Raw genomic sequence first — 24,969 nt, 5'->3', positions numbered from 1 at the left:
TTATTTTGGGGAGCTCTCTGACATCAGCATTTGAGGCCCTAAGGCTTCTCTCCTTGCTTCTGTTGCCCTTGTTACAACTGACTGACTTCTCTCCTCCCCCTCTACCTCTTGGCTTCTATTACTTCGTGACTTCTGCTGCCTCGTATGTTTGGCTATCTTACTTTTCTCTCACTATTGTGCAACACAAGCGCTTTACTCCAATTAAGGCAACCTCCTCACTGTTTCCAGAACAATTTCTGTCTCCACAACTTTACATTGTTACTTTGAACACAAATATTTTGTTCTTTTCTACCTCAAAATATAGTCAAAAGCCTGTACTTCAAAGCTCCTTCATTACTTATTCTCAACAGTTCCAATGGAGTTTTTGAGTGGTTACTATGCGTTAAGTCTTCTTGCTGACCCATGATGAACCAGTAACATTAATAAGAAATAAACCTTTTGAGATTTGGGGGTTATTTGTTCTTGCAACATAATCTAGCCTATCCTGACTGATCTACTGACTTCAGGGAAGTAATTTAGCTTTACCAAGTTTCACTTTCCTTATATGTAAAAGAGAGATTAAAACAGTATCTATCAAATAAGGTTGCTCTGAGGATTAAATGAGGTAATACAGGTAAAAGTACGTGGGTAAAATACAGGAAGAGGTACTTAGCACCGTGCTAAGCACAAAAGAAGTACACAAATGTTCTTTAAAACTTTTGAATTATCACCAGCTAGCAATTGGTGTGTTAGTAATAACAAATGAGCATAATGGAGAGTATTGTTTGCTTTTTCAAGTGTTAACTTCAAATTACATATGGTATAATATTCTTGTCAGTAATTTTAGTTGAAAACCTAGGCATCTACAAACTAACATTTTAAGATAACTACTATAGAGTTAGCCTAACTCATCATAAGAAACAGCTTTTCTTCTTTTCATATCATGAATTTTTGGATACCATGAAAAAAATGTTTCATATATATGCATTCTCTCTAAAACCTTTAAAGCTTATTAAAGAGATGTTACCCTTGTTTTCAAAAGCCCAGTTATAATAGGGATATATTGTTCTATAAATAACTATTTAAATTTGGGATCCAGATGAGCATATTTCATGATATATTGAAATGGAGCAGGACCCTATGGTCTATGCCCCACGTCCTCAGCCTGCCTTTAGTCTGTGGAAAAACTTTAGCCAAATAATAACTTTAGTCAGAGAAGTGAGAAAATGCAGAGACAAAGAAAACAGTCAAAGGAGACCAAATAATAATAGTTTAGTCATTGAGCATAGTCAAGGGCCTTTAGTTCCTTCTCAAGGGCTATAGATAATATTCTGAGCCGTATCCTGTGAGCTGTCTTCTAGATACTGAAACCCACACCAGGTGTAAGAAGTTAACTACATGATGCCCAGACTGTAGCCATGACATACCCTGCCACAATTCCAAGAACTGGCCTCAAGGAAATGGGAACGAACCGACCATGGAACTGAAGATTCACTGTACCTAAAAAAACCAAGATGATGCTGGTCAGACCATCGCATGGCCAATTTCAAGATAACTGTCAGCTGACTGTACTGTTTCTGCATGTAGCCCTCTCCCTCAACCTATAAAAGTTCTTGCTCACTGGCTGTGGGGGGGGGGGGGAGTCGGTCTTTGGACAGGCGTCTGCCCTCCAACCTCCCCGCCCCCCCCACCCCGTTTGCCGGCATCCAAAACAAAGCAAACTTTCCTGTCCACCAACCTTGCCCCTTTATTGGCTTTTGAGCGGCAAGCAGCCAGACACCACTTTCGGTTACAATATCACCCCACTATTTATATTTAATTAAATTTTCTCTCAGCCATGTTATGTATGGCTTATTATTAGTTGAAGACTGCCCAGACCTGGTAAAGATGACAGTCATAAACACATCTATATAATAATTCATAATGTTAAAAGTGCTTTTGCATAGTCTCACTTGACTTTGAATCTTCTGAGTTATATATTATTTCCATTCCTAGTTGAAGAAAAGGAGACTTGGACAGTGGCCTGTCTAAAGTAACGAAAAACTGGGACTGGAACCTAGGTTCCTTTACTACACATTTCTTGTTTATGCTACCACAGAACCCTGTAGTGATAAACCATTACTGGAATAACAACTTAACACATATGCTCTACTGATTTATGTTATCATAACTCTATAAGCCTACGTAGCATAAATGTTACATGAACAAGCATAACTATCACTATTACATTTTTTCAGGAATGATAATATCTGGGTCAGTGATAATAATGTGATAATTTGGGGGACATTTTTTGCTAGCTAGCTTTTTCAGTCTGACAAACTTGGTAAGGCTGAGATAAATTTAGACACTATAACTCTTTAAATTAACAGTAAACTGACTTACAAAAACACAATAGAGAGCCAACATCTGCGCCAACACATTCCTTCACATTCCTATTTTGAAGAAAAATTTAAAAATATTGTTTTATCAAAGAAATTTTGTTTTGACTAAACTTAGGAACACTGAAAAACAAGTGTCTACACTTAAGAAATTAAAGAACCTGCAAGTGTACTGGAGAAAACGTTAAATGAAAAAAAAAAGTGTAAGTAAGTTCTCCTCAAGGTGCCACATCTAGGGTCTTACACCGAAATAAAAAACTTTAAAACATTTCAAACAAGCCAGCTGCTGCCAATGTATGGAGAACAAAGTATCCCATTAACTAAAGTGCCTAAACTGATTTAAATGGTATCTTGGTTACTTTTTAGAAATTGCAACACGCTGCTAAATATTTATATAACACAGCCTCTTCTTCAAAATGACAGTATGGCAAACTTAGTTTTTAAAAATAATGCAATTTTTGTTAAGAACTTGACACACGTTTGCTTCCCTGGAGAGAAGCAAAAATCAGAGTTAAGATACTTTAACACACTTTTTTTCCGCCTCATCAGAAGCCAACGTGCAATACAACATGAAAAATGTCTAAGCTGGAACCTTGTAATTTGGCTCATTGTACACTACGCCTTTCCACTACGTTGGATCTTATTTCTAGTTTCCAGCTTAGCTATTAGTAGTGGCTGGGAGGGCAAGTCACTTCTCTGAATGTTTCATTTCCCATAAAACCAGAAAATGGGTGGAGGACCATAGAGAGCTTTGAGCCGAATAACGTCTATTAGATATCATCAAAAGCTTTTTCCTCCGGACGATGCAAACCCAGGCACACGGGGTTCTGCTTTGCCCGCATCCCACTCCCGAGCCTCGGCTTCGTTCCTCTTCCTTTCAACCTCAATTCGGGCTCCTGAAGGTTAGCAAAGAGTTCTTTTAACGAAATCCAGCGCTCCTTTGTCTCCAAACTTGGCTAGGAAAGGATTCCGAGGCCTCAGCTGGCTGAGAGAAGGCAGTGGCGGCGATCCACCCTCGCCGGGCCACCCACCCACCCCAACCCGAGTCTGGCGCCGAAACCCCGGTGCGTGCTTGGGGCTCCCCGGTACCGCGAGGCGCGCGGTCGCCCGGCCACTGTTCCTGGTAAAGGGCGGGATGCCAGGACGCGTGCCGGGACACCGGCAGGCGGAAGCCGCTGGCGGAGAGAACGGGCGGTTCCCGCCAGCGCAGGTGGGGGAAGGGCGGCAGCCACACCCGGAAGTCGGTCTGGAAGGGAGGGGGGAACATGTGGGGGCGAGGCTTCCGGTAGCGCAAAGGGTATCGGGAGAGGCTTCCAGCAAACCTTTTCTGGCTTCTGGAGGGACGGACCACCGTTTCCGCGGCTTTGGCTTCTGCGATCTGCGTTCAGGCTAAACGGCCACAGCGGCGCCACTGCCGCTTCCCTTGTGCCTGGTTCTGACCGTATTTGTTCCCCGGAGGCCGCCCCGGTTACAGCAGCGGCCGCGGCCGACATGTTGTGAGGCGGCGGCGCGGGTGTCTCAAGGATGGTTTGGCTGAGGCGGCAGCAGCGGCTGCTGGCGGCGGCGGCATTGGCAGCGGGGGCTCCGGCTCTGTAGAGCCCAGCCCGCTGGGTGTCCGTCCTGTACCGCGGCCAGACCAGTGCCCCTGGACCTTGCCTCTGCTCCGGCGCCGTTGGGGAACCGGTTAGGCGACAGCGCACGCCCCGCAGAGGAGACACGAAGGGGGTTCTCCAGTGCTCAGATTTCCGGACCACCTAGCCTTCCCCTCTGCGACCTGGGCAGTGCTGTCCCCAGAATCCTCAGCCCGCCCCCCCCAAATTTGCTCCAAGCCTCGCCCTGAATCTTTCACACACGCGGGTGTTCCACGCCCTCTCGAGCCAACCCCTCGCCCCTTAATTTTCTGCACCCTCGTCTGATAGCGCCCCCCGGATTGCTCTCCGAGGGCAGCTTTTTGAAAAATCTTCGTGGAGCAGTGGACCAGAACTGGGGGAGTTTTCAAAGTCGGGCGCGAGAGATAGGAAGGTACGATGGCTTCCTCATCTGGAAACGATGATGATCTCACTATACCCAGAGCTGCTATCAATAAGATGATTAAAGAGACTCTCCCCAATGTCCGGGTGGCCAACGATGCCCGGGAGCTGGTGGTGAACTGCTGCACTGAATTCATTCACCTTATATCTTCTGAAGCCAATGAGATTTGCAATAAATCGGAAAAGAAGACCATCTCGCCAGAGCACGTCATACAAGGTAAGTGGTATGTGTGGGATTTTGTTTCAAAGAGGGGCCGGGGACAGTGCTAATCGCGTGACTCGTTCATGTCAAAGCCTTCAGTCCTGTCCCCTGGTTAGTACTGATAACTGAAAAAGCTGCGCGGGCATAGAAGCAGCCGGTGCCTTAAAATCCCTGTGTAATATTCTCGTGGTCCTTTTCAAACAGCGAATGCAGGTAAGGGTTTCAAACGATTAGGTCAGCTAACATCCCCCCAAATAAGGTAGTAGCAGCGATCTCAATTTACAGCCAGGTAAGCCCAAGCAACAAGAATTTTGCCTACCTGAAGTGGAAGCTAGACGTGACAACTGAGAAAGTGCCTGCCTAAAGTGGAACCTAGATCATGACAACTGAGAGAGGAACCCAGAAGTTCTGCCTTGGAGAATTAGAATTCAGACCGGAAGTTCAAGCATGAGTGGAAAGGGTACCCCTTCCCCACCCGACCTTTTCACCAGTGTAGAGGAAAAGATGAATTTTCAGAACACGAGTAAAAATATTCTTAACGTGCATGTTCAACGTTGTAAAGTTTATTAGTGTTGGATAGAGTATATTTTCTGCTTTAAAAATGGTTTCATGGTCCTAACGTTAATCAACAAGTTGCCAAAGCACTCCAGTTCTATTCTGTAAGAAAAGGGGCAGTGTTCTTTAATTTTCCTTCCCCTCCTTCCTTACTTTCTTCCTTTTTTCTGTAGCTTGCTTTGTTCCATGGAGATAGATTTTTAAAGCTTGGGTTGAAAGATTGTGAGATGTTTTTCATGGAATATTTCCCAGTTGTTTCCTGCTGTCATCCCCATTTAGATGTAAACGCTTCAGCTTTTATTGAACAGCAGTTCTGAAAGTTTAACAGTTTCTTCTCTCATCTTGGAAAGGATTTAGTTCAGTTAATAGGGATTTGGGGGACCATATTCTGATGGTTTGTTTCAGGGATGGGGAGACATTTACTAGTCATAATGTTTTGGGAAGCACTTTCTGTGACTTGTACATATACTCTTATGAAAAGGTTGCATTCTGTTTGAGGTGATAACTTGCTTTTTATAATAACCCAATTAAAATTCTAACAATTTCTTGATTGCTTTTGAAGTCAGAAAAAAAATCATGATTAATTTAATTTTGGTAGGCAGGCGGTTGTCTACCATTTTATTTTTAAAATTTAACTTTTTAAAAGGTGACTTCCCTGTTACTCTGAAGTAGAGGACACATCTGCTCATATTGACCATATGCAGTATTTTATGGTCAATATTGACAAAAGGATTAAATGATTCGTTTTTGATCCTTAATGATGTGTAGGAGGTAGATTTAAAACATACTCTGCCATTTCCATTTCAGTACATAAGGAGAAAAAAAATCCCTAGGAAGAAGTATATTTGATTTTAAAGCTAGTGTTTTCTTCTACTTGTTTGGTGTACTCTGAAGTAAAATGAAAGCCAAGTTGTCTATGTTTCCTCTTGTGTTTTTATTTTTACATTGTATGTGCAGTTGTCGCAAGCCTTTCACAAGATTATCCAACACAAATAGCTGTAATTACCTTTTACAACTCATAAAAGAGAAAAAGGATCTTTTATCAACATTGTCTTTCTAATGAAAATTGCAAAAGATTTCGAAAGGATCTGCCTAAACATTTGTTTACACCACAGAAGTGGGGATCATTCCAAAAATCTAAAAACACATTACAATCTGTCTTCTTGGGTAGAGTTTATTCTTTTCTAGGATATATTTAGATTTCTGATTGACATGATGGAAGAAAAGTGCAGCTGTAGTGAACAGTATGCTAAACAGCTCAACTTTGGAATATGCTAAATTCAGTTTAACATATGAGTCAAAAAGTTCCAGTGAAAGCATTTTCCTTGTGTACTGAGGATGATTTATTAATTAAAAAAAAAATCATGCATTAACCTGCTACAGCCTTATAAATTTACCTTTTTTTTTTTCTTTTAACATTGCCTTTGTTAAGTGGATAAGGACCTACATTTTAGCCCCAAATTCTCCCCAGTTAGGGGAATAGATTTTATACATTTATAATCTCATATTGATATCATATTGCTTAATCATTTAAAGAAACTTTTGTCTTGAATGATTAAAATTTTTTAAAAGAAATCCTTAAGGTGTGTATTTTTTTAGGTGTTTAAAGTGTGTGTTTATAGACTAACTCTAGAAAGCTGGGTATGACATTTCTTATGCTGTTCTGTCAATGTTGATTATTTAAGAATGTAAGATATAGCCAAGTGGAATAATGTACGTTTTAAAGTGGTTTGATTTTCACATGTTGAAGTTTGGATTTTTTTGGTAATAAGTTTAATGAACTAAACTTTGCTCCAGAACATTTCACTTGTTCACTTGCCACTTTGCTTTACCTTGTCAGGGCAAATTAAGCATTTGAGGCAGTTCTGTAAAATGCATGCAGAAGTTAAAATAATTTTATTGCCAGTAAATCTGAAATTATATAACCTAGTTAAAATTTTAAAAAATTATCTAACTATTTTGCTTATTTTTAGTTTAAGAACATGGACTTTGAAGATCACATACACACAACAGAGGGAGTTCTAAGCTTATAAGGTGTTCCTTTTATTTCGTTGCTGGGTTTCTGTGAACACATATCTTTAAATGAGTACTAACATGTTCTGTTGCATTATGGAAAGAATTGACATTGAGAGGAGCTGCAGGTTCTGTACCAGAAAGTCTGGCCTTAGGCAAATCTGTTAACTAAGGTTTCCCCATTTATGTATAAATAATACTTAATGGTTTCAGGTATAATTAGCAATTACTGAGAATCTGTCAGGATTGAGGAACTTACATGAAATATGCTACAATAAATAATAATTTAAAAACTTTATAGTGATACTGATGGAAATATAAAGCTGAAAGTCTGTTATGTTTAACCTTACATCATGATGCCATTTGTAAAGACAAAGTGTAAATAAGAATATTTTAAGTGATATTATTTTATTTCTGCATTTTAAATCTCTTGCTACATTTTTTTTTCCTCATGTTTTTGAGAATAGTAACTGAAAGTAGTGAAAGTTTGAAAAAGTCTCCAAGGATTCACTTCTTCAGCAGTTGTGTTGCTCCAAGCTCTGTGTTGAAGGACTTTTTAAAAAAAAATTATAATCCCTCTCACACTGGTACTTTGGTAAAATACAAAAAAAATGGATCACTAGAAAAACAAAATGAAATTTTTTGATACTGCATTCAATAGAAATAAAATTACTTTGTCAAATTGCTATGAAGTTTCTTTTTTTCCCCCCAGCTTTTTGAAATATAATTGACATGTAGCATTGTGTAAGTTTAAGGTTTACAATGTAATGATTTGATGTGTGTATATATTATGAAATAATTAGCACAATAAAATTAGTTAACACAGCCATCACTTCACATAGTTACAGTTTTGCCGTGAAGGTTCTTAAAATGCTTACTTTGAATTTCCGTACTTAACTCATTGCAGACCATTACAGGCATTTCTGGCACAAGTCCATGGACCACACTTTGAGAATCTTGCTCTAAAGCCTAAACCACAGTCTGTTTTGGAAAGTGGATGTGGAGTAGTTTTGAAATCAGAGGATCTGAGTGATTGCAGAGAAGTTGTAATAATAATAAGAATGATATTGTATTGCCTAAATAATCATCCATACTGAAATTTTTTTCTGAAGGGACATGTAATTTACATTGCACAATTTATCACATAATCAGGTGCTTTTCAAGTTAGGATTTTACTGTTTTCTTTAAAACTGATATGTCTTTTGTTTTTGTTTTCCTTCTGCCACCCAGCAGTTACTTTTGAATACTACTGTGTACTTGGCACTGTACTAGATACTGCTAAGGATATAAAGATGAATGATATTTGATTCTTGCTCTGCCATCCGTCTCTCATTGTTGTCCCAGATTCCCACGAGTGGTGATACCATATAGGGCATGATTCTTAAGGGTCTTTGTCAGGCCAGTAAGCCAAGAAGTCACTTTGGCCTACATCCTCTTAATATATTTTAAGCTAACTACATCACCTCCATACCTCCATCACCTAACATACAAACAAAAGAAAATAGAGAAATTAGAGAACGCTATTTTTTTATATTTTAGTTTTTTCAAATGAAAAGCATGCATTATGCATTTGAAGTATAAAGTAATTCACACAAATTCATGTTATAACAAAACTTTTTTTTTTTTTTTTTTGCGGTACGCGAGCCTCTCACTGCTGTGGCCTCTCCCATTGCGGAGCACAGGCTCCGGACGCGCAGGCTCAGCGGCCATAGCTCACGGGACCAGCTGCTCCGCAGCATGTGGGATCTTCCCGGACCGGGGCATGAACCCGTGTCCCCTGCATCAGCAGGCGGACTCTCAACCACTGTGCCACCAGGGAAGCCCTATAACAAAACTTTTGAGGAGTACATCATTTTTGGTAAAATATAAGATACGACTGTATTAAAATTGTTGGGTGGACATTTTTACCTTTTTTTTTTTAAGTAGTTGTCTTAATATCTGTCTTTCAAATTGAAAAAAACATGCTAAATGTTTTTTTTTTTTCCCTTAATATGCCATGCACTTTTCTGGGTACAGTTTTAAGGTAGATGGCAGAGGGTAGCAGACAGACCTCTGAGAAACAAGTGATATGTGTTTTATCCACAAATTTAAAAATATATATATATATATTTTTTGACTTTTACTCTGAGATCCTTATAGCGAGGGCCATCAATAGTCCATAAAATCCCTTTGTACAAATTAGAAAAAGGCACTCCTTCCATGTATTAATTTTGTATCCTGCAACTTTACTGAATTCATTGATTTGCTCCAGTAGTTTTCTGGTGGCATCTTTAGGATTTTCTATGTATAGTATCATGTCATCTGCAAACAGTGACAGTTTTACTTCTTCTTTTCCAATTTGGATTCCTTTTATTATCTTTTCTTCTCTGATTGCCATGGCTAGGACTTCCAAAGCTATGTTGAATAATAGTGATGAGAGTGGACACCCTTGTCTTGTTCCTGATCTTACAGGAAATGCTTTCAGTTTTTCACCATTGAGAATGATGTTTGCTGTGGGTTTGTCATATATGGCCTTTAGAATGTTGAGGTAGGTTCCTTCTGTGCCCACTTTCTGGAGAGTTTTTATTATAAATGGCTGTTGAGACACTGCTTCCTTAAAAACCTTTACTACCATCTGCCAGAAAAAGTGCTATAATAAGCATACAAATCTATGATGTTTACAGTATGAATGGCTCTCCTCAGATATGCTGCTGTTGTGCACTGAACCACCTGCACAACTGTTAACTGATGGCCCTGCTTAGGAGCCATTTTCCTTATCCTTCAAGATTCTCCTTTATGTAAAATATGGATATTATTACTACATGATAACAGATGATGTAAAATATCCCCATTTAGAAAATGCTGTGTCCAGTTACTCATATCCGTTAGCCAAAATGTGTTTAAAATTAGGATTAAAGTCAATGCAGTTTTGAAATTAAATTTATGGCTGCTCCTGTTGAACCATTTTATTGAGAGTACAGTGTACTCAGCATTGAGAGTATAGCTTTTTCAATAATATTAAATATTAACCTTGAACTTACTTGCAGTTTTTTTTTTTTTTGAAAACAGTGTTTTCAACCTTAGATGTGTTTAAAAGTGAGATTTTTGTTTCTGTTTTTTAATTTTTAACCCAAGCCCTCCATGGTTTAAGGTAGATTGGATTGAAGTTTTTAATGTCTAGTCTAGTGATTCATGACATTTTGAAGAGTTCTCTCAAGTGTATTGACTTGTTAATTTAGTAAATTTAATATACTTGTTCAGCTTGAATTTAATGGTGTGATAATGCATAGCTATACATTTATTTAGGTCCTGTATACTTACTAGCATACTCTTAAGTGTAAGAGAAAAGATATAGATGAATAAAAAAAGTCCCGGCGCCTGCCAGCCTGTGACCTCGCAGCGCCGCCTCTGCAGGTCTGCTGCGATGCCTGTCGCGGTGGAGGACATCATGAGGCTCCTGTGCTCCGTCTCCGAGGAGAGGAAAATGTGGGCGGCCGTCAAGCACTCCGGGAGGGGCGGCCTGGTCACAGGGGCCGTGGCCTTCGTTGGTGGTTTGGTGGGCGGGTCACCAGGACTAGCCGTTGGGGGGGCCGTCGGGGGTTTGTTAGGCGCTTGGATGACAAGTGGACAGTTTAAGCCAGTTCCTCAGATCATAATGGAGCTGCCACCTCCTGAGCAGCAGAAGCTCCTTAACGAAGCCACTGCCATCGTCAGGCGCCTGGAATGGACAGACGCCGTGCAGCTGACCATCCTGGTCATGGGCAGTGAGGCCCTGCAGCAGCAGCTGCTGGCGATGCTGGCCAACTACGTCACCAAGGAGCTCCAGGCGGAAGTGCAGTGCGACGGCTAGGCCTCTGCTCCGGGAAGCGGGGTCCATTTAGATGATTCCCCCCGACTCATGAAAGGTGACTGGGGAGCTGCAAGAAGCCCCACATCATCAGAATATTACCCTAAACTGTAGCAAAGTCTCCTGCTGGAGAGGCTGGGGCTGTGCTATATCATGTTCTGGAAGTTATTTAAGATGCCGTGTTTTGTGGCCGTGTGCACCTGTGTGCCCTGACAACCCTTCAACTGGGAAGCTGGTGAACAGTAAAGCCGTGACTGCTGCCACGTAGCGGCAGTTTTCTGAATCTACTCTCGCTCACATAGGGGCTGGAAGAAGGTCTTCACGTTCAGCCTTCTCATCTCATCACGTGAAGATGATGCCTGTCCAGGCAGCCGTTGCCCCGACCAACCCTCCCTTGGGACCTTGGGGCTGTCCCCTGCTGGAATCATGTTTACCTCTTGAACGCCCCTTCCCCACCCAGTGACTTCTGAGTGGCCTCAGGGAGGGGGCAGTTGGCCTGCTGAGTGAAGCCACAAACGTCAGTGGCACCCAGCCTCTCCCCCAGTAACTGCCCGACTGGGCTCTCGCCCTCCCAGGGGCTTGCTTTCCCCATCTGAAAAGTCATAGTAGTTCTTGAGTGATGTTTTTTAAATTAAATATTTTCAGTAAAATTATTGCTCTTTCTGAAGTGGTAGAATTATAAACTAAGAAATGTGCCCACCCTAAATTTCACCCTAAATTTCCCCTAAATGTTTTCTGAACAACAACAACAAAAAGATGAATAAAAGATGAATAATATGTCCGAGTTAAGGGACTCTTACATGTTAGACACTGTGTTGTTAAATGCCATAGGTTAATCACTTGTTGATTTCCACAGTCCTTAAAGTATTAAAAATATAATAGTGAATACTTAATTTTGCTCCTTCTGTGGGCCAGCCTGTGTTCTTAGCTCTTTGTTTATATTCATTTATTCTTCACAGCAACCTGATCTGATGAGATGTAGGTACTGTTATTCTTGTTTTAGAGGAACAGAGGTGAAGGAACTTACCCTGACTCACACAGCTAATATGAGGCAGAGTTGGGAGTCAGTCCCTGTGGGGCTGCAAGCTTAACCACTATAGTGCTTCTGGCTGTAGGAAGATATTAGGAAATAGATGCTGTTTTCATTTTACAGATGGGAAATTGAAGCTTAGAGATATTAAGCAACATATCCAAGGTTATACAAATACAGTGACAACCAAGTTCCAAATTCTAAGTCTATCTTATTTCAAAAGGGGGAGATTACTTCTGTCTAGGAGGATCAGGCAAGCTTAATTTGAAGATATAGTTTGATCCAGGCCTTGAATGAATTACTGTCAGCACGAATGTGGGAAACTGGTGCCTGTTGGGAAACATTGAGCGGTCAGGTTTAACAAAGTATGCAGGGATTTAATGGCAGAAATAAAGCTGGGAAGGTAAGTGGGGCTAGATCTTGGAGAACCTTGTTGTAGGGCTAAGGAAATAAGACTTTTCTTTTTTTTTTGCCTGCATACGGTATTTGTTTTTCTCTTTTTGGCTGCGTTTGGTCTTCGTTGCTGTGCTCGGGCTTTCTTTTAGTTGCAGCGAGTGGGGGCTACTCTTCGTTGCAGTGCATGGGCTTCTCATTGCGGTGGCTTCTCTTGTTGCGGAGCACGGGCTCCAGGCATGCAGGCTCAATAGTTGTGGCATGCAGGCTCAGTAGTTGTGGTACACGGGCTTCGTTGCTCCGCGGCATGTGAGATCTTCCCGGACCAGGGCTCGAACCCATGTCTCCTGCATTGGCAGGCGGATTCTTAACCACTGCGCCACCAGGGAAGCCCAAAACTTTTCTTTAGAATAAGAAAATAAGACTTTTCTTTAGAATGTGGTGGGACACCTTAAATCATTTACTGATTTCTTTTGGTACTGTCTCCAGCCAGTATTGAAAATGCACTACTATGCTTGTGCCTTTAAAAAAGAGAAAAGAGGGACTTCCCTGGTGGCACAGTGGTTAAGAATCCGCCTGCCAATGCAGGGGACACAGGTTCGAGCCCTGGTCCTGAAAAATCCCACATGCTGCAGAGCAACTAAGCCCGTGTACCACAGTTACTGAGCCTGCGCTCTAGAGCCCGTGAGCCACAACTACTGAAGCCTGCGCGCCCAGAGCCTGTGCTCTGCAACAAGAGCAGCCACCGCAATGAGAAGCCCACACACCGCAATGAAGAGTAGCCCCTGCTTGGGGCTTCCCTGGTGGCGCAGTGGTTAAGAATCCGTTTGCCAATGTAGGGGACACGGGTTCGAGCCCTGGTCTAGGAAGGTCCCACGTGCCGTGGAGCAACTAAGCCCGTGCGCCACAACTACTGAGCCTGAGTGCCACAGCTACTGAAGCTTGCGTGCCTAGAGCCTATGCTCTGCAACAAGAGAAGCCACCCAATGAGAAGCCCGTGCACCGCAAGGAAGAGTAACTCCCGCTCGCCGCAACTAGAGAAAAGCCCACGCGCAGCAACAGAGACCCAACGCAGCCAAAAAAAAAAGAGTAGCCTCTGCTCGCCGCAACTAGAGAAAGCCTGCGCGCAGCAACGAAGACCCAATGCAGCCAAAAATAAATAAATTTATTTAAAAAAAAGAGAGAGAAAAGATAAAACTCTGGCTTCTAGCATTGACACTTAAAAAATAATGTCTGTCAATTCAAGTAAAAAATTCAGGCTGCCTAATTTTCACTTAATTTCCTACTATACTCCAAACTCCTTGAGACTAGGGATTAGGTGGTGGTTAATTTGGTAAACAGAACTCAGAATAAGAATAATGTCTTATTGAAATTTGGGGGAAACAAGGGGAGGGTCTGTAAGTTAATTAAAATTCAAGTAATAGCAGTCTGCTTTTTGGCATCACATTATTTCTAAAGACGGTTTATGAAAACAGCTTAATATATGAAATAATTAAAGTTGTAAGTCATTCAAAATGCCTAAAAAAACAGCTTATATGGGAATGTAGATTTTAAAGGTATATTTGGTATTCTTGAAGAGCAAATTCCTAAAGTTGGAACTTAGGGCATCTTTACTGAGGGAGTCTGGCTCATCATAGTTTTTGAAAGACTGTAAGAACTGATGAACTAACTTAAGTTCATTTACTGTGTTTTTCACCACCTATATTTCATCAGGGGCTCAGAAAGCAAAATATGATTTTGGGGCCTTAACATTTAGAAAACTATATAATCTTAAATACCGTGAGCCAAAAGGAAATTTTATGCTTTGTCTTTCTGGATTACAGAAGGCCTTTTTTTCTTACAAATTCTTCTTTCTAAATGTGAAAAAATAAAGGGAGATAATTTTTTGTTAATGTTTCTTCCATCCTTATAGTCTTCCTTTATCCCAGTTTTTCTGCCATGTCACTTTAAATATTTTTATAGTGTTTCTTGTTAAGTTTTATTTTCAAGGGAAACTTTGGTTGAATATAAATGCTGAATTTCATAAGCTCTTTCCACCAGTATTTCTTAAACTTGGCAGTTTGAGTGTCTTTGCTAAAAATACTAGTTTCCTGTTGGTATATTAGACAAAAGAACTTATCTGTTCTTTCATCTTATCCTGCTGAAAGTTAGAGCATGTGTTACCAGCCTACTTTTTCTAAGCCAAATGGTACAAAATATGTTTTATTAACAAATATATTCCAAACATTTGCTCTTTTTGTATTCTTTGAGAAAGCGATGACTTAATGGTTGATTTACTATGAGTGGTATAGGAAAAATGTTTTCTTACTAAAACCACATGTTCTTATATTGGACTTTTTTTTTCCTCCAGGAAATGCTTTGGTTTTTAAAAAATTAGAAAGAAAAGGAAAAGTGAAGGCCAGTGCCTTGAAATGTTCCTTAAGTTTTAACTAATTTGCCATCTAATATTAAGAAAGTTTGATAAAATATTTTGTCTTAGCCATACGGATGATTGTTGTGCAGCTATAAAATAGGTAAAATTATTAGAAAGCAACAACCTTCCCCTCCAACACCCAGCCCAAAACCCTCACCAAACTTAATGTTCCATAGGTGAGAGAAAAAGTTGTGTTTTTACCACTTTTTCATGTTTTCATATTTTCATTTCCCCAGCACTAGAAAGTTTAGGCTTTGGCTCTTATATCAGTGAAGTAAAAGAAGTCTTACAAGAATGCAAGACAGTAGCATTAAAAAGAAGAAAGGCCAGTTCTCGTTTGGAAAACCTTGGCATTCCTGAAGAAGAGTTATTGAGACAGCAACAGGAATTATTTGCAAAAGTAAGTAACACGTTTTAAATTATTTTCATCTGAATCTGACCCTTTTTGCTAACCAAAATCATACTGGTTTCTAAAATCGTTTCCTTAGTCAACATACGTACCCCAAAAATTTTCTTTCTGTGGCTGATTGTTTGATCATAGAGCCTGATGTTAGGTCTGGCTAGTTTTTTACTTTATATAAAAGCAAATATTTGCAGCAGCCTATTTTCTGAGAACAACTCCAAATAACTACTGAGATTTTACTTTGATGTTTTCTCAGGCAGAATGGCCATTTAAAAGCATGAAAAGTATACCTAAACATTCTTAAGATTTAAAATGATAGACTGGTGAGAAAATATTGTATCAAATTTTTAGACGAATGGCATATAAGAAAAATCTGATTAACATCTACTTTGTAGTTAAATTAGGACTTTAATACACCTTTAAAACATTCTAATCTTAAAAACTTTGAAGGGCCAGTGGAGCAGAGAAAGGGAGAAAACTTTTCTCCTTTCTTGCTTGTCACAGTTCTAATGTCCAGTCTGTGAAGGGTTAGCAACAAGTACTAATATCCCTTTATTTTTTAAGAAAGGAGGGGGGCTTCCCTACTGGCGCAGTGGTTGAGAGTCCGCCTGCTGACTCTCAGGGTTCGTGCCCTGGTCCGGGAAGATCCCACATGCCGCGGAGCGGCTGGGCCCATGAGCCATGGCCGCTGAGCCTGCGCGTCTGGAGCCTGTGCTGCGCAACGGGAGAGGCCACAACAGTGAGAGGCCCACATACCGCAAGAAAAAAAAGAAAGGAGGGGACCACAGGGAGCTGGGACTGAATGGAATTTGTGGCTAGCCTCTTAGAATTTCACCAATGTTATCTCTGTACCATCTTCTGGGCCTGCCTTGGCCCATCCTTAGAATCCTGGGTACCTTCTTCATTCCCTTCCAGGTCCCCTTGGTGGCAAAATAGAAGCAAGCTCTGTAACACATTTTGGAGCTATCCTCTGTGGAAGATCATATTTTCCAAAGATGACTGCTATAGTATATCTCACCCCTCGTGCTCTCCCCATGGTTCACTGTTCCTTGGTGTTATAGTAGAGGCAACAAAGGCTGGCAGCATCTATTACCTAATAAAAATACCTAGGGATGAAGGTAAGGGGATGCAGAAGCCCACACAGCACAGCTTCCACATGGAGTGAATAGACACTACAACCAGTATGCACACATACCCCATGCTGATGGCAAAGACCAACACAAAAAAGCTTTCCATCAGTCCTTTCTACTCAGGGATGGGATGCAACACCTAGAATACCTACAGGTATGTAGGGCAAGAACAAGAGGAAGAAATTGAGAGAGAAAAATTGGCGTTTCCTTCTTCTCTACCAGGTTCCTTGAAGCTGGGGAGAAGACAGTTACAGAGTACAGTGATTCTTGAATGTGACTGAATATTTACTCCACATAAGACTGAGAGCTTAATAACCTGATTATTAAGAATGCAAATCACTGTTCAAGGCAAAACTTATCGGCTGGGGCTGAGGTACCTTAACGGTATTTTTACTTTCTCTTCTCTGTACCTCCTCCCCACCTACCCTGCAAAGGCAGGGGCAAGGAATTATGAACTTGAAAATTTATGATAACAGCTTAAAAAATAATCCATTCCATTTTTGGGTACTACTAAAATGCTCAGATTGCTCAAGCAAACTGTCTATATGTAAATACTTTTTTGAAATAAAGCATTTGACTGACTTGCCAGTGGGAAGATCTTGAAAGTTAGACCTAAATCGTTGGGCCAGAGGTTGTTCTATGGCAAACAGGATGTAAAATATGGAGTGTTTCAGTTCCATAGAGATACTTATTTCATCATGGGAATAGAGCTGTATGGTCATTTATAAATGTCTGTCCCTACCATTAGTCTGTAAGCTCCCTGAGGGCAGGACCCATTATTAGTTGTATCTCTAGCACCCACCTAACATGGTAACTAGCACAGGGGGAGTGTTCAATAACTATTTGTTGAATGGATGACTGAGTTGGGTTGGTAAGTCAAGGAATCACAGAACTCTAGGGGTGGAAGAGACTTTTGAAAATCATTTACTTCAACCTTGATGTTCCAAATTACAATTCTGAGGTTCAAGGAGGTTAAAGAACCTATTCACCATTATTTAAAAAAAAAAGAGGGGAGAAGGTGATATTGTTTTTTCCCTACAAAGTTCTGGCTTCTCATTTGAAATTGAAAGACAGGTTTGGTTTGAATAGAATAAGAATTGCTACCAGTTACTGTAATTACCATTAGAACTGGGAAATACCATTTTAGGTCATCTCTTCCAGATTAGTACCATAACTGATCTCTTTGCAGTCATAACAACCAGTTTGGTTTATATTTAAAAGCATTTGAATTTTAAGTGTTATCAAGCACTAGACAGCAGATACCGTTTAAACTAATAAGGAAGATAAAAGCTTACCAACATTTGAGTTCTAAACATGTGTTAATCATGTTGCCAAGTAATTTACCAGTATTATTTCATTTAATCCTCACAACAACCTATGAAATAGGTGCTAAAGTGGAAAAGCCTTTGAGGCAGGCATGAGCACATGCAAACAGTGTTATAATCCATATGAATATGAGGTACCAAATGAGGAGTGATAATTTTTTTAAAAAGCTAATGGCAGACTTCCCTGGTTGTTCAGTAGTTAAGAATCTGCCTGCCAAAGCAGGGAACATGGGTTCGAGCCCTGGTCCAGGAGGATCCCACATGCTGCGGAGCAACTAAGCCCATGCACCACAACTACTGAGCCTGCGTTCTAGAGTCTGCGAGCCACAACTACTGAGCCCATGTGCCACAGCTACTGAAGCCCGTGCGCATAGAGACTGTGCCCTGCAACAAGAGAAGCCACCGCAGTGAGAAGCCCACGCCCTGCAATGAAGAGTAGCCCCCACTCTCTGCAAATAGAGAAAGCCCGCGCGCAGCTAGACGAGAGAAAGCCCGCTTACAGCAACGAAGACCCAACACAGCCATAAATAAATAAATTTATTTATTAAAAAAAAAAAGAGGCATGAAATAGCAAGATGTCTTAAAAAAAAAAAAGTTAATGACTATTATTTATTGAGTCTCTACTATTGCAGATCACCTACAGGGTGCCAAAGGAAATATTTGATAAAAGGAAAATGATGCTCTGCTAAATATGTTATATACTTTGCAGAGTTCTTAATGAGTAATACAAATTTTACTATACCCATTTATGCCTTAAGAAACAGACTCAGAGATAGAGAAGCTTGCATGAGATCAGATCATTTGTTCTACAGACATTTATTAAAGTCTTCAGTATTTACCAGATATAGTGCTAGGTGCTAGGCTTCTAACAGTATAAAAAAGAGACATGGTTCCTATCATTATGAAGCTTAGTACTGGGAAGGATTGACTTAAACAAATGAAAGGGTAAGTACCTTTTGACTCCAAAACCTGTGCTCTTTCTACTATACTGTGCTAATGCTCTAGCCACCATTTTGTTTGCTTAAATTTATTTTGGAACTTTTAAGTGAAATGAACATGCTTTATTGTTTCTAGGGCAAAAAGATGAATGAAAAATAATTGACTGCCATATCTGTCTTCAGCTCTCTACGCTTGTCATCTATTTTGTTTTGTTTTTTTCCCCTTATCTCCCTTCTTTCTTTCCCTGACCTATGGGTGAAAATACCCTAGTATTTCTTTGCTATTGTGAGAAAAATCAGAAGAGAAGTAAAATTATAGCAGCCGCTTAGTACTTTTTTTCCTAGAGCATAAAGTACTTTAGTCTTAAATATAAAAGGAACTGATAAATTATTATAACATCTTTTACGTAACTTTCATTTCACTTAATCATTTAGACTTTATTTTATATGCCAAAACAATAGCAGCCTCATTTGAAGCTATCTTTCACTGTTAGCAGCAAATATTTGAAAAGGAGGTAATCTCTAATATGTTGAGATTAAAGTTAGCTGTAAATTATAAATGAGTTATTTTAGTGTGTGGAAGTGGGAAACTTAAAACACAATGAAAATCTCCAGAAGAAGTGAATTAGGAAGTATATGCCTACTTACTTCTCTTTCACTCTTCCATTTTAGAAGGAAAATACTTGGGATGGATTGGGTGAGAAGCAAAAGGGAAAAAAAGGAAGCAGAATAAATACACTGAAATTTTTAATTTGTGGAAATGAATACAAATAATATTTACCAATCAACGTTGATTTTAAAGACACTGGAATGCTTTTATGTTCAGAGAGAAAAGTATGGGTGCTGATATGGGGTGATGATACCTAAAAGTCAGTTAAATTTTTAGTGTAACCAGTACATGTCTTTGTAGATCATTGAGCAAACTACAAGATAAAGCAACTTTGCAATAAGACCTGTGTAGAGACTTGAAATTATTTGAATTATCTTGTATGTGCCACAAAATTGTATCTATTTATAGTTGATTAGGCCACAAAGTAGGTATTATTAAGTTGATTAAATCAATATATTTGGTTTGCCCTACCATTTTCAAGTATTTTCTGTGAAGCGTTCTTAGTCTATTTTGAACTCTGGGTATTCCTGCCATAAAAGTAAACATGCCTGTGTTTTATGGAAATATTTTCATATTTCTTTATAAAAATAGGTAGAAGTAGTTACTAGAATACCTGGTCTTTAATTTCCTAAAAAAACACAAATAACGTTTTTGTCTTGTAGGGAAGGTATAATATAGGTATATTAACAGCTGTATTATGAGGTTGACTAGTCTCATGAGGAAGATGTAAAGAGATCCCCAAGTACAGAGATATCACATTAGATTTTAATGATATAGGAGTGTGCCAGTTACTAAGCAATTATCTCAGCATGAAACCATCCTTTCTATGTTCCGCTTTGAGACTGGGCACAGTACTCTGCAAACCACGTTTCTGTTTTCTAGCTGACTTCCTTTAGACTGTGCTGCCAGTAGGTGGCTCTAGAGGGAGATTACAGGGCTGGGTGAAAGAAGGCACATGTTCCTTTCTTTTACTTTCGGTTGGCTTCAGGTTCCTTTGAGCAACCCAGCAATGCATCACCCTGGCTGCATCATTTTTTTCCTGTAGTGGGAACTGAATCTGGTTTGCAGTTTCTCTAATACAGAAGCAGCCTGAACATGCATCCCCTTCCTCAAGGATTTGGGTCTCAAACCTTGAGGCCCTCCTCTAAGCTCAGAGATGGTAGTAGTACCAGCCAATTTATGCCCTTTCTTCAGAAGTCTTGAGTTTCATTTCCATGGGTTGCTCCTCTAAGCTTCCAAGTTTTAAAAATCCCAGCCTCTTCCCTTGTTTCCCCCAGTTTTAGGGTTGGTGGCTGCTTCCTGTAGTTGCCACCCACGTATCTTAGTGTTCATTTCTTGCCTTTTCAGTTACCTAGTTACCACCTTTATACTTGGTTAATAATCTTTTATATGACATTCTTTCTATTTCCCTGACTAGTGTAACTTCTATCTCCTGATTAGACCCTGCATGATACTGGAAGGAATCAGGAACAAACTTAATGGAGAAACTAGTATTTCAGTTTGACTTGAAGGAAGAGTGGAATTTCAGTAGGTGAAAATCAGATTTCAAATAGAATGACCATCAGCATGAGTAAAGGTAGCAAAAGTGGGAGGGTATGATGTGTATTTAGGAAACACTTTATGTTTATCTAGGGGTCTTTTTGGTTTGTTGTTTTTTGGAGCACAAGACAAATGTTTTGAAAGAATATTAGAGAAATACATTGGGGCAGACAGTAATTTGGAGGGTCTTGAACTCTAGGCTGAGAAATTTGGACTTAATTGGTAACAATTAAATGATTTTTTTAAAATTACAGATTAAACAAATTTATTTTATTTCATTTATTTATTTTTATTTATTTATTTTTGGCTGCATTGGGTCTTCATTGCTGAGCGCAGCTTTCTCTAGTTGCGGCGAGCAGGGGTTCCTCTTCACTGCAGTACACAGGCTTCTTATTGTGGTGGCTTCTCTTGTTGCAGAGCATGGGCTCTAGGCGCCCGGGCTTCAGTAGTTGTGGCACGCGGGCTCAGTAGTTGTGGCTCGCAGGCTATAGCGCAGGCTCAGTAGTTGTGGCACACAGGCTTAGTTGCTCCGAGGCATGTGGGATCTTCCAGGACCAGGGCTCGAACCCATGTCCCCTGCATTGGCAGGTGGATTCTTAACCACTGCACCACCAGGGAAGTCCCTAAATGATTTTTTTTTAAGTGTAGTAATTTTCCCCTAGGAATGTTTGGATAATACATTCATGACAGATTATTAAGAAAAGTTAGGAATTTACATGGTAAAATCTTAAGGTTGTGCTGAGCCTCATTGTTTTCCCACAAAACATTCATCCAGTCAGAAACTACTGGGGGCCTGTATGTTGGGAATGCAACAATGAATATGGAAACATTTTCTATTCTCCACTCTAGTGGAGAAAAAAGATGTATACTTACGTAATTAGAGAACAAAATGGATAGGTATGGGAATGCATAGAGAATTACAGAATATGAAATAGAGCAGAAAATGTGACCTAGAAGGACCAAGAAAAACTGAAAACTGATGTGTGTTTTAAATGATGACTAGCAATTGGCCATTCATAAAGGAGGGTATGAGCGAGGCTTAAAGAATACTTCTGAGAAAAGACAGAAATGGAGAAACAACATTGTTTTGGTAAACTCTAATGGGAAATTATATGATCTTTTCAAAAACAGATTCATTTTTCCCTTCTTGGTGTGGTTTTTCTGCTAATGGATGAAATTAAATTGGGAAGGAGCCTTAGCTCGTGCAATAGGGCATGTAATGCATATGTATGCATATTGATTTCTCAAATCCTGTGGTGGTTTTTATAGAGGATATTTCAAATGAATGGATTTTAATTATCCCACTTAAATTCAGTACTGGATAAATAATTTTCACTAGTGTGTATGTGGGAAGAGTATGTTCTTTGTGTGTACATACGTGTGTATTTACAGAGAGAGGGGAGAGGGACAGAGGAAGAAAGAGATGTATCTATAGAGTAGGGAACTGTGATAGAAACTTAAAAGAAATTCAAGGTAGCTGGTGCATTCACGTACAGTACTTTTCCCTAACAGAGGTATTGTACTAGTGAACTTTTAAGCCACAGAAATAATTTTTGGATTGCAAATGTTTACATCAAAATTATGAGTTGAGAGGACAGAAGAATCAAGTGAAACAAAAGAGAGAGAAACACAGGGAAAAGGAACCAAAGAGTGAATGTTGTGATTTTTCTTTAAATTTTTTTAGGTTCTTCAGTTGAACCATTATGTAGCATGAAAGGAAACTTTTATCGAAAATTTTTATGGAAACTTTTGGAAACTCTCCTTAAGAAAATTGAGAAGAAGCAACCTCTAATTATATTTTCTTATAGAGTTCATGTTGTCCTCATGTACAACAACTATATCATGGTTGGAAAATATCCAAATTTGATAATGACTGAGTTTATGAAAGTGTGCATGTTGTAGGTTTTTTTAAAAATTACTATTTTTTTTTATGTTTTTTGTGTTTAGGCTAGACAGCAACAAGCAGAATTAGCCCAACAGGAATGGCTTCAAATGCAGCAAGCTGCCCAACAAGCACAGCTTGCTGCTGCTTCAGCAAGTGCATCCAACCAGGCAGGATCTTCTCAGGATGAAGAAGATGATGATGATATCTGAAATTCACCAGCTGAGTTTCTATTTCCTCTATAAATGTTTTTCCCTGCACAAGAAAACAGTGAAAGAAATGCTTATCTGTAATTTTGTATGCATCTTGGTGGACTTGCCATTGGTATTCTAGGGTTGTCTGCCGTTAAGTTTCATCTATTGTGTGCTATTCATGTAAAAACTGTCTCTTCTAACTATTGAAAATTTAAGGCTCAGTATAATATCAATTTTGAATTTTTAATGGTGTTTATGAAATTTTAGATAGCAGTGAGTCCTTTATTTGATCAATAAACAGTGTTACAGAAAACTTCAAGTTTATAAAAATACAGTGAAATTTATACAGAAGCTCTAAATCTTCATTTGCATTTCCTCTGCCCTTTTAACTAAACTAAAAATTGGGAATTTTAAATTATTGGGGGGGAGGTGCTATGTGATGCAGTAGATATTAGATCAGGCTGGTGAAAAAACAAACAGTTCAGTTCTGTAGTATTTGGATTTTTTGTCTTTTAAAATGAGTATATATACAGGCACTAAATATATATGCTCAGATGAATATACTTGTTTTAAAAAATCTCAAACAAGACGTTCAGAAACTAGGGTGAGTATGTTCAGTAGTAGTTGTAAAATTTGGTAGGTTATGTTTTGATTTTGTTTTTGTTTTATGTAGAGGTAAAAACTAAAGTTTTATTATAGCATAATTCATCTTGAGCTACACTATTACATTTCAAAGACTGCCCCGTTTTGAGGACTGTCATGATTCTTAGTATTTCACTCCAGTGATTGTTAATAGTATTACTTGCTTAGTCCATCCATGTTTATTGGAACTTGTGAAACAATTGCTTAGGTTCCGTTGGTTTAACTAAGGTTCATGAATATTCAAACCTTTGCTGGGGGAAAGAAATGAAAGTTAATGAGCATGCTTGCTATAAGACGGATTTTTTTGTAATTTAACTTGTAGTCATAGTTTACTTATTGTTTGTTTTTAGCATTACTTTTACAATTTCTTGACTAGATGGCCTAGAGTGTCCAGTGCTTCCTTTTGAAATGGCATCATTGTCTCCATCATAATTGAGCTTTAAAAAAATGATTGTTTTATTTTGTTTAAGAAAGTGTATCATAATTGATCAGCCCTATATGAAACATAGTTTCAACCTGCTCATTACAAGGGAAAAGCTTTAATTTGGTTCCAATAAATAAACTATGGTAGTGATTTTTATAGGAATCCAGTGTGTTGAAGAACTGGCCTATTGTTTGTATTGAATGGAAAGCCACTTAAGATAGTATGAAGTAATCTAAATTCCTATGTCAGTTGCTAAATCTTTTAAATTTGTATATTCACCAGGTCTAAAGACAGATGGCAGATGCCAGGATTCCAATTTTAATTGAAGAGCTAAATAAGTGAAGTTTACAAGCATTAGATTTTTTAATGATCATATTTTGCAGTTTTAGAAAAAGTGAAATATTGTCATACATTTATTAAATACACTTCTTCCATGCCACAACTAAGTGAATCTTGCTTCATGTTTTGAGTTGAAGTTGGTATTGAATCCATGAAGTGCATTTGGACAAAATAGAAGGGATTGTTTTTTTAAAAGTTTAAGTACCAAAGGTAGTCTAGTCTAAGAAATAATAAGTTAATAAGTGTTGGCTTTTCTAACTTGTACTGTAACATCCTTATACTTTCTATTTTAAGTATATCTGTTTCTTATGTAAACAACTTAGATATTTTTCCATACTTTTTTTTGATGCAGAGTTCAGGTTAATTAATATTTTACTGCATCTGATAATGTATTATATGTTTGAATCCTAGTGACTTTTCATTTTGACATTCTTGTGATTTTCATATGCTATATTCTTCAAGCAATAAAATCTGATGTGTTTTATAAATTGTTTTTATATTTAATAATCTATATAGATTAATGGCATGAGATTTCTATTATTACCATTTTTACTAGTTTCAAGAATCCTAGGCCCAAAAGACATTTTGATCATTTGGTATATAGTACTTGACTTTCTCCTCTGTTTGCTGTTATTTCAGAAAATGTGGTTTTACTTGTATTTTTGTAATTTACAGTCCTAGGGTGCAGGCGTAACAGAGCTAATTAAGCAGTATTTTACTCTTA

At 39.0% G+C, this 24,969-nt stretch overlaps 1 protein-coding gene and 1 pseudogene across 1 annotated transcript; both read left to right on the top strand.

Moving 5' to 3' along the window:
• The first annotated feature begins 3,652 nt into the window (after positions 1 to 3,652).
• DR1 (down-regulator of transcription 1) lies at positions 3,653 to 24,729 on the top strand. Its single transcript, XM_029230088.1, has 3 exons — positions 3,653 to 4,604; positions 15,056 to 15,219; positions 22,712 to 24,729. The coding sequence occupies exons 1-3, from the start codon at positions 4,385 to 4,387 to the stop codon at positions 22,856 to 22,858; spliced, it is 531 nt and encodes a 176-aa protein (XP_029085921.1). The 5' UTR covers positions 3,653 to 4,384; the 3' UTR covers positions 22,859 to 24,729.
• LOC114898849 lies at positions 10,400 to 10,986 on the top strand (annotated as a pseudogene).
• Positions 24,730 to 24,969: the final 240 nt, after the last annotated feature.

This window comes from Monodon monoceros, unplaced genomic scaffold (genome assembly GCF_005190385.1).
Source record: "Monodon monoceros isolate NGI ecotype Baffin Bay Population unplaced genomic scaffold, NGI_Narwhal_1 Super_Scaffold_18, whole genome shotgun sequence".
In the NCBI taxonomy this organism is placed as follows: Eukaryota; Metazoa; Chordata; class Mammalia; order Artiodactyla; family Monodontidae; genus Monodon; species Monodon monoceros.
This window is presented reverse-complemented; position numbering and strand designations above follow the sequence as displayed.

What these genes read in the sequence shown, in the direction of transcription:
- DR1 (XM_029230088.1), top strand. Translation starts at nt 4,385, where the DNA reads ATGGCTTCCTCATCTGGAAACGATGATGATCTCACTATACCCAGAGCT. An exon ending in GCCAGAGCACGTCATACAAG is followed by an intron (nt 4,605 to 15,055) that starts GTAAGTGGTATG and finishes TCATTTCCCCAG; the next exon opens with CACTAGAAAGTTTAGGCTTT. An exon ending in AACAGGAATTATTTGCAAAA is followed by an intron (nt 15,220 to 22,711) that starts GTAAGTAACACG and finishes TTTTGTGTTTAG; the next exon opens with GCTAGACAGCAACAAGCAGA.